Consider the following 10,384-nt stretch of genomic DNA (forward strand, 5'->3'; position numbering starts at 1 on the left):
TTTAACCTAACTGTGTGTTCTTTGATTCTGTTATCATGTAGTGGATCAATAAAAGCACAACTTTTGCAGTAATGTTCTGCGTTTGACCAAGTTCTTTGCCACAGTCATTTATACTGAATATAAGGCTCCATTTATAGATTGTTGAGATGCCACCTGCACAATCCATTGCTTTGATCATAAGCCTCTAAGCAGTGCAGAATAATTGATTCTCCCATCCTTTGTGTTCCAATAAGTAGTTTATTTTCACAAACATTAAAATTCTCACAAAATCTATTTCAGCTCACAAAGTTATAAAAATTATCAATATATATACATACATATACAGAAAAAATAACGTGTACATTTTGACAGTCCAGCTGAAAAAAAATTTATGTGTAAAAAAACAAGGGAAGAGAATGCTTTGAGATTTTGAAATAGCCTTTTATAAGTGCTTTTGAAAAGTAACTATAAAGATACTATATGATCCATATAGACATATATATCTACATTATATGTACATCTATGTATTATTTACATAAAAGATAAATTCACAGTAACATATCTAATTTATAACTGCAAGCTAATTTGTTGAAAGGTAGGAATTATTAGATATAAAGAGGTTTTTATTTCTTTGTTTGTAAAATATTTACAATTTGCACAAGACTGTGACTCCTCCTTCAGCTGAATTTACAGTTTATTGTTATATGTTCTATTTAGAGGGCAGGAGGTAGATATCTGCATTAATGAGAGAAAAAAAGAAAGGCTTTATTACTTAAAGGGTCAGATTCAATTAGAAGAGAAAGACTTCTCCTAATTCAATTTTAGATTTGATCATGTAACAGAAGCAATTCAGTGAGAAAAAAACATATCCTGCTGTTTATTACATAAAAACTCTACTAAAGTTTAAGGGGGAAAATGGGAACTGCATTAGGAGGAAAGTTCTCCTCAAACCGAATTTCACTGAAAAACTTTAGATGTGATAAACCATACAATAATGTTTTCTCATGCAATTGAATCTGGCCCTGTATATCTTTGTTAGAAACATGAATGTTGTGTATTTTCTGTTATCCTCTATTTGGAGCTTGACATTCTAGTAACAGAATGTTTTATTTTAAAAAGTATATCGTATAAAGTATTGTAAGTGTATTGTAGTAAAAATGCCCTGCTAACACCAGGTACAAAACACTAATAACCTGCACTCTCATATATTGAATGAATAACTGGGATTTTTGTAGTTACAGTCTTAAAATTACATTTCAAGAAACTCAATATGAACAAAATAAAAAAGCACTTTAAAAACATGAATAAAATCTGGTTTACAACAACCTACTGAAGCTAAAATATCAGCTTAAGATACAGGCACCGCAAAAATGGTGCTACGTGAATGTCCTTCAAAAAAGGTTGGAGTCTGACAAATACATTTACTCAGGAGGTTCCTGATCGCAGGACACTGAGCAGTCTGCGTTGGGAACTATCCACATAATCTGTGGGTCCATTGATTTAGCTCCCACTGATCCCGTTATCCCCCAAACGCCATCCACTGGCGTTCTTCCCGAATTTATATACTAATCGTCTGCCATCAACACGCTCCAGGATTTCTCGCTTATAGTAGTACCTGCATAAAACAAGATCATAGAGTGATACAGAGATACTAAGCTGATGAAATGTTGCCATGTTGAAAAATGCTTTATATGTTAATTTTTTGAAACTGACTTTATTACAAGAATAAACTGAATTAAAACTCTTTGGACAAAACAGTTGTAAGTACAGGCTGCTAACTATAAAACTCCAAATATTAGTGAAGGAGCTGGCAAATACATCATTTGGTCATACTGCAATAGCTAAGTACATGTTTCCTCAGGGTTTGTTAAAAGAATAGTAAAGCCAAAGATAAAATAATTTTAAGGCACTTAAAATATAATGTACTGTTGTTTTGCATTGGTACACGTTATGTGTTTGCTTTAGAAAGACAAATATAGTTTATGTAAATAGGCTAATGTTTGGCTATAGGGGCAGCCATTCAAGCTATAAAAGGAGAAAAGGCACAGGCAACTTGGGCCATAACAGATAAGCTGTGTAATAGAATATAATGGGATGCAACATAGTGCATGTGATATCTGCTATGTAACTTTTGCTTTGAATGGCTGCTCCGATGGTTATACAACAGGTTGTTAATATAATCTGTAGTACTGTTTCTGGTTTTGCTCTTTCTTTAAATGCATGACAAATTGTGTAGATGTCAAGTAATGCCAAAACATAATGCAAGCTACTCCTTTGTAAGTACATTTTGTCTAATCCCATGGGTCGTATTTAGCAAACATTGTACAGACTGTTCTTCAGAGGAATGTCAACGCTTTATTCACTTACATTGGGTGAATAGCATGGTCAGCCTGGTGGCATAATGGTTAGTACTACTGCTGTCCAGTAGTTGAGTATGACACTATATGCTCTCCTGCAAGTTAATTGGTTCCTGATAATACAGGAACTAGTAATTAATAAATAATTAGACTGTAAGCTCCACTTGAGGAGGCACAAATGTCAATGATGTATAATCTTTGTAAAGCATAGTAAAGAATTATAAAAAAAGTAAGCGTCATCTGTATAGAATTTTATCCTTGTTGGGTGACACTAACCTCATAGCACGACTAAGCTTCTCGTAGGTCATACTTGAATTTTTCTTCTTCTGTCCCCACAGCTGGGCTACTGCCTCTGATCGCAGGAACTTGAACACCCCTTCTGACCGGTCCTCCCATTTTAAGAGCCCTTGATTCAAATCTGGATGCAGAAGGATGTCCCGAATAAACTCCCAAAGGTGACTACCACGTGCAGCTGCAGGAAGAGAGACTTTAACCTAAGGCCTAGGCAAGGATTCCTTTTTACTTTAAATTGGTTTGTGTACATGTCTGTGTATCTGTGTATTCCCAATGCATAAAATTATACTTACAGTTCTTACTTTTCTTCGTTTCCAGGATATCCCGACTATCCAAGTTGAGTTTTCGTGGTCTGCCCCTCCTACGCTTATTTAGGGCTCCATCATTCTTGTTACAACTTAAAAAGTCATCTGAAACAAAAAAATAAATGTGTTAGCACTCAAAAAGGTGCAGGACACTACTATGATACTATAAAGGAGAAAATGGCCTATAACTCATTATTAAGATCAGATAAAGGTATTTCTACTTTTTATAGATGCAAATTACATGTCGATAATCATAGGTCAACAGTGTCCTATGGCATTTCTCTTTGAAATAAAATAAATAGGTGGCCTTGTCAAACTGTTTCTGTACCATAACCATTAGATTTAGTTGGTGTTTTTTTTTACCAAGGGGCTGATGCTGCCTTAATATGGCCATATATGAGTAAATGAGTAGATTGCTAACCAGTTTGACCACCAAGTTAGCCCCAAATAATTGATGAACGCTGAGGCTATTGATGAGCCCTGGTTATGTATTGATCAGGGAAGTTGCTGATTTTGCCCAACTTATTGGCTGTAAACTTGGTCATAAAAGACCTAATTGGGAGCCATTACTAACTTGTGCATGGTCAGCTTTACTTTTATCTTTCGTGTACTAGACTTTTATACTTAAATCAGGTAAACTAATGTTCAGGGCTGATATTGCTTGCACACTGTCACTATATTGTAATAGATCAATGACAATCTTTTGACTGTATCCTCTGGAATTGGAGTAGGAGGTTCAAACTGAATCCAGTCTTTTTGTCACATTAGGGGCAGAAAGGAAATGTTTGTGCATTTTATGTAAATGTTCTGTTGCCCTTTACCTCTGGAATGTTTGACTTCCACTTCAAGGTCACTTCCCAGAGAGTCTCTAGTTTGGGGGCTGTATGCTTCCATACCTGATAGAAAAAATGAAAAAAGAGTTGAGTGAACTGCCAGAACGCTTTGAATTGTGTATAGTGCCAATACAGAGCAAGTTTCAACATAATGAGTTAATAATTCAGTTCCAAATTCTCTTTTGAATCCCATTGCGTTTTCATTGGAAAAGCCACAAGATTTTTCCTGACTTTTGAAACTGGCCTATAGTTGGTTGTAATAGTTCCTTTTTTTCCACTTACCAGAGCCACAGGATCCAGAGCTTGCTGGAGAAATTGGATCAGGGTAATAGCCATAGTCTGCCATCTTTATAGAAAAGTCATCATATTCTGAAATGAAATATACAAGAGACTTTATTTGCATGTGATTAAAATGGGATAATATGTGCTAAAGCAACCAGCTTTCTGATGACCCCTTCCGACAATATGTGCAACTCAGTAGTCTAGGTGACAGTAATCCTATTTTTATAAACCTGAATAGTCATTTCCTGTTCTTCTTACCTATTTCCTTCTTGATCCCAAGCTGATTATCTTCACTTTTGATAAAATCGCATATCAAATCCCAGTCAGAAGGATCTGAATAACAAATTAAATTATACTGGTGAGTGAGAGCAATACATAGCCAGTGGCAAAAATGCAGGCGTTTTTCAGTGTGAATAACTCACCTTTTGTAAGATGAAACTTGAGCATATACTCGCCAGGAGAAGAGTCACAAGAGAATGTCCCTGTGAGGAACACACATATTATCACTATGCTGCATTTATACATTCAGTTTCCACACTGTACAGTACACCATATTACTAGTAGGGATGTAGCGAACGTCGGAAAAAAAGTTCGCGAACATATTCGCGAACTTGCGCAAAAATGCGAGCGGTTCGCGAACGGTTCGCGAACCCCATAGACTTCAATGGGAAGGCGAACTTTAACATCTAGAAAAGACATTTCTGGCCAGAAAAATGATTTTAAAGTTGTTTAAAGGGTGCAACGACCTGGACAGTGGCATGCCAGAGGGGGATCAAGGGCAAAAATGTATCTGAAAAATCTGCCTGTGTGTGCTTGGAAGAGATAGTGTAGGGGGAGAGCTGTTAGTGATTTCAGGGACAGATGATAGTAAGTTTGCTGGCTAGTAATCTGCTTGATACTGCTCTGTATTGGAGGGACAGAAGTCTGCAGGGATTTGAGGGACATTTTAGCTTAGGTAGCTTTGCTGGCTAGTAATCTACTGTTCTCTTTAAACAACTGCCATACGTTGACCTTGTAGGCATTGTTTGCCCAGTTTTTTTGGACGCAGCCACTGAAGCACAGTTGCCAGAAAAAATATGCCATATAAATGCTGAAAATAGTCATTTTTCGCCATACGTTGACCTTGTAGACATTGTTTGCCCAGTTTTTTTGGACGCAGCCACTGAAGTGACTCCGGTGTTTTTTCTGGAGACGGTAATATTATGGATATTTAGACAGAATGTGAACAAGGTCACACAGCTCGATGGCGGGTTGAAGAAAACAGTGTGCAAATAATGCCTACAGGGCAAATAATGCCTAAAAGGTCAACTTATACACTACTACAGCGGTAGTAAAATAAAAAAAGTAAAATAAAAAAAAAATGAATATTAAAAAAAAAAAATTAAAGTTGGTGCTGCTGAACTACTAGGAGCAGCAGATTAGCACACCAGTCCCACTCCCCAACACTGCTAGACTAATAGCACTGGGCTCTTATAGTAGTAGTAGTAGTAGTAGTAGTAAAACAACAAAAAAATAAATAAAAGCAGTCCTTACAAGGACTACTGTTATTGCAGCAGTCAGCAGATGAGATCAGAAGCAGGACAGCTGCCCACTGCAGCTACATACAGAGCACTGCAGTAGAAGGTAGATTACTAGCCAGCAAAGCTACCTAAGCTTAAATGTCCCTCAAACCCCTGCAGACTTCTGTCCCTCCAATAACAGAGCAGTATCAAAACGATTACTAGCCAGCAAACTTTCAACTGTCCCTGAAATCACTAACAGGCAGCAGCTCTCTCCCTACACTATCTCTTCAGCACACACAGGCAGAGTGAAAAAACGCTGCAGGGCTTCGGTTTTTATAGGGAAGGGGAGTGGTCCAGGGGAGAGCTTCCTGATTGGCTGCCATGTACCTGCTGGTCTGGGGTGAGAGGGCAAAAAAAAGCGCCAACAATGGCGAACCCAAAATGGCGAACGTCGCGCGACGTTCGCGAACTTCCGGCGAGCGCGAACACCCGATGTTCGCGCGAACAAGTTCGCCGGCGAACAGTTCGCGACATCTCTAATTACTAGATGGTGTCAGATAATGTCCTGAACAAAACCTAAAATTGGGTATAATTAAAATTATTCCTTATAATGTAACAAAATATTTTTTTTACTGGCAATGGTGAAAAACTGCCCTTTGATGAGTGTCAATACTCAAATAGAAGCACATTATGGAAGTTAGCCTCTGCACATGTTGGTCATCCTTGAGCTATAATTGGTTCTGTTGTGTATTTATTCCACGATTCTTATTTTTGTATTCTGAAGACTATAATTGCCGTTGCCTGGTTTTAATAGCTATGCTTTTACAATATATCATAATTATATTTTTACATTGATAATGGCCATAGAACTACACTGAATAATGACACTTATACTATATGCACTGGTAAGGTTTCATTTTTAACTATGCAATATCTAATGGCCAAGAAATAAAATATATATCACTTACATTCTCTAAGATGGCAAAGGTGATCATATAATTTGTCTCCAAGTCCCCCAAATATTCTGGTCATGTCTTCTTTGTTCAGCTGACACAGATGCTGTCCATCCATTTCACACTGACTTGTATTAATGGTGCTGGCATCCCATTTGTTTTTCTCCACATTGTAACTGATCCAGTCCATGACTTGCTGCTGGGACCACATGTCGGGCACATCAGAGGACCACCCAGAAGGCTGAGCTATAAACATTAAACCAAAGGGGTAGGGGTTTAATCTTCAAATACTCTCTTGTATCATTACTAAATAGCCCCATTCGCAATGTTTTGCTTGATTGATACCTGTTAGTTCACTGGTGAGGTCTTGTGTTACAAATGTCAGGAACTTGTCCCCATCCTGGGTTGGCATTAAACTGTCTGGCACAGGTTGCACTGGAGACACGGAGTACATGGTAGAGAAGTAAGTGCTGAAGATGTTGCCAATCTCACTTGTCGCCATTGCCGGTTCTAAGGTTAAACACAGGAATATAAGTTCTCTATCGGCACTGTATCTCACATTCATTGTTCTAAATATCTAGACAAAACAGCTCATGAAAGAAAGAGTACAACAACCACAAAAATATAGTAAAAGCAAAGCAAAACTGCTGCTGAGTACATTTTAATCAGAGTAGATTATAACCAAACATTGCAAGCAATGGGATCAAAACTGTAACCACAATGCTTTTCTGCTTTTAAAAATGAAATAATGCCTACAATGTAATAAAAAATAAATTATTTGGGAATTCTAGTATTTAACAACACTAATACTGTATCTATAGATATCACAAGAAGGCAAGAGTTAGGCTGTTTAAAAGCCTTTATGTTCTCATGTGCTGCATATGATACAAAAGCTTGTATTTCCAACTTGAAAACCCAAATTCTGTATTATAACTACAACTCCTAGCAACTAGCAACTCCTCATAGCCTACAGTACAGGAAGAGTTGTTGATTCATTAGGACAGTTCAACAACAGACTGAAGGACTGGGTATCTCTTTTACATTTTTGCAAAACCCAGGGGCGATCCTGGCCCCTCCGCCGCCTGAGGCAGCAGTTGCTGCTGCCCCCCCTCCCCCAGAAATTCGCTCTTAAAGTACCAGGAGCAGCATTTTTGCTGCCCCTGGTACCTAGTGGGGCGCTGCCGCCTGAGGCGACAGCCTCAACTCGCCTCATTGGCGAAGCACCCCTGGCAAAACCCCTGAAGTAATCTGAAAAAAATCTTGATGCATAAAACATATAGAATGTTCTTTCCTTTATCTCAGCCATAAGGAATACTATGTAAGCATGGAAAACAATAAAATGAATACACAGCTTTTTAACCGTCTAAATAAATATCCAAAGCATAAACAATTCAGGCAACCAAAGCGGAAACCAAATTAATTTCTCCACTGGGTATGATTAGGATAAATTTGCTTTCTTAAACATAAATATTGCATTTTTATTATCTACAGTAATAGATGTCAATCTGTATTCTTACTATACCTGTGTGCATTTCCAGTAACTGAAATAATCCACAGGGTAATCTGAAAGCAGGAGCAGAAGAATGAAACTAAATATTGCAGCAAGTTAATTATATATGCCTGTAACCTGACCACACCTCTGCCCATATAGATAGCAGAAGAATGGGACTTTCCCTAGGTGTGTGCAATAGGTTCAGGAGCTGCAAGAAAATTTGCATAGCACACATGTTATCTGAGCCCTGCTGGGGAAAAAACAGCATGTAGATTAATGATTTCTAGGAGGAGGAGCCAAAGGTATAAACATGTAATATCTGCCAGGGTGAACGGTGCTATTTGCTATCTTCTTTCTTGACTTCATGTAACTAACCATCCATGTATTTTTACACATAGATCAATTCTACAAAGACAATAAGTACAACTAAAGAAAATTCTACATATATGTCATTGTTGGCTTCACTCCATAATTATATGAGCACTCAGACCTGTTTTCTACCAGGAAATCCCATCTATCCCTTAAGATAGAGTCCTGCCTAGTGGTGAACTCCTCTAAATCAGAGGCACTGAACATCTGCCTCCCTGACCATCAAAGGAAGCTCCTGGAAATAAACTTTGAATTTCAATGGCAGGCGAAAACCATTAAATATTTAGGGACACTGATATCTTCCCACTTCTCTACTCTGGCCTCAGACAATTACACTAAAATTGATCATAAAGTATTAGCCATGATAACATCCTGGGGTAAACTTAACCTGTCCTGGTTGGGGAGGGTTATGGCCTTGAAAATGTCTGCTCTCCCACTTCTGTTGTATGTTTTCCGCACTTTGCCAACCTACCCTCCAAGAGGTTTGCTTGACACGTTACAAAAGTCTTTTAATATGTTTGTATGGAACGGTAGGAGACCCAGATTGAATTTCTCTACAGCTTGCCGCAGTCGGTACAAAGGGGGGGGCCTTGGAATTCCGAACTTGAAATGTTACTTTTTTGCTTCCCAATTTTTTGTAAACACATGCACTTGCATTTATATTGAATTACTTATGAGACAGGGGCCCAGGGAAGTGCATTGTAAGTAGCACTTCCATTATACTTAAATATACTTTGATTTAGCCTTAGGAGTGCTTCCACAACCCCCCAATTTTGTACATTGTATTAGCCTGAAGCTGTGGCTTAGCTTCATGTGGTTTTTAATAGCACCCCATACCCACCCCTATATACTAATGGTGGTCCTATGCTTTTAAATATGGGCGTTGGTTTGGGCAATCTCTCTCTCTTAAAAGCCTTAACTGGCGGGGGAGGATCTAGGCTCCAGAGTGAAACCAATGTTCCACAAACACTGAATACAGGTAATGCTATTATGCAGAGAATTGTCTTTTTATATTATGACCTGAGAATAAACAAGTTAGGGACCGCCATATGGGGTTTACCTTGACGTTGTATGGTGGCTTTTCAACTTTATGATCATAACTTTGTAACTAAAAAACCCCTGTTTTTGTAAACACATGCACTTGCATTTATATTGAATTACTTATGAGACAGGGGCCCAGGGAAGTGCATTGTAAGTAGCACTTCCATTATACTTAAATATACTTTGATTTAGCCTTAGGAGTGCTTCCACAACCCCCCAATTTTGTGCTTCCCAATTGTCTGAAATAGTCTCCTGGCATCAGTCATACGATACCCCATTGTGGGTTCACATTGAACAACACTCTCTCCAGGACGTTAACTTACTATCCATATACTATGGATTACAAAGTCTACTAACAAAGTCCCAAATAACCCTATAGTGGCGCATTCCATGAAAGTGTGGGCCCACACGAAAGACACCTACGGCCTATACTCTCCGCATAAACCGGCTACCTCTTTTCTTAACAATGCTGACTTCCCCCCTGGAAAGTCATCTAAAGCTTTCGCTTGGTGGGAACAGTCTCACCTGTCAACAATCTACTCCCTCACACGGTCTAACAAAATATTGTCGTTTTCCCAACTTCAGGAAACATACAAGGCTCCTCAAGGGGAATGGTTACGATACCAACAGATCGAGCACTTCATAAAATCTCAACAAGAGGGAAATGCTTTCCCCCCTCCGACGGCTTTCGAAAGTATTTGCCTACATCTGGTCTCCACCAAAGGAGCATTGTCGTACCTATATGATAATTTGATCCATATCACTCCTATTAAAACATTGAAGTTCGTCCAATATTGGGAAAAGGATCTGAGGCAATGTATGGATGAGGATACTTGGTCAGACATTTTTAAAAACACCATCAAGTGCTCAGTCAACGTTCTTATACAGGAGATCTCCCAGAAGGTACTGCACCAATGGTACCTGGTCCCGGAGAAGATTGCGAGATGGTATTCTACATCCTCCAAGTTATGCTTCAG

The 10,384-nt window shown here is 38.5% G+C and overlaps 1 protein-coding gene across 1 annotated transcript; it reads right to left on the reverse strand.

The window, feature by feature from the left end:
• Positions 1–217: 217 nt before the first annotated feature.
• elf3.S (E74 like ETS transcription factor 3 S homeolog) lies at positions 218–8,132 on the reverse strand. Its single transcript, XM_018249348.2, has 10 exons — positions 8,028–8,132; positions 6,851–7,015; positions 6,521–6,751; positions 4,473–4,532; positions 4,309–4,383; positions 4,051–4,137; positions 3,757–3,831; positions 2,924–3,040; positions 2,613–2,808; positions 218–1,594 (listed from the first exon to the last, which is right to left on the reverse strand). Exons 1-10 carry the CDS (start codon positions 8,035–8,037, stop codon positions 1,480–1,482), a joined length of 1,131 nt encoding a protein of 376 aa, XP_018104837.1. The 5' UTR covers positions 8,038–8,132; the 3' UTR covers positions 218–1,479.
• Between the last annotated feature and the right edge of the window lie 2,252 nt (positions 8,133–10,384).

This window comes from Xenopus laevis, chromosome 2S, assembly GCF_017654675.1.
Source record: "Xenopus laevis strain J_2021 chromosome 2S, Xenopus_laevis_v10.1, whole genome shotgun sequence".
NCBI classification, from domain to species: Eukaryota; Metazoa; Chordata; class Amphibia; order Anura; family Pipidae; genus Xenopus; species Xenopus laevis.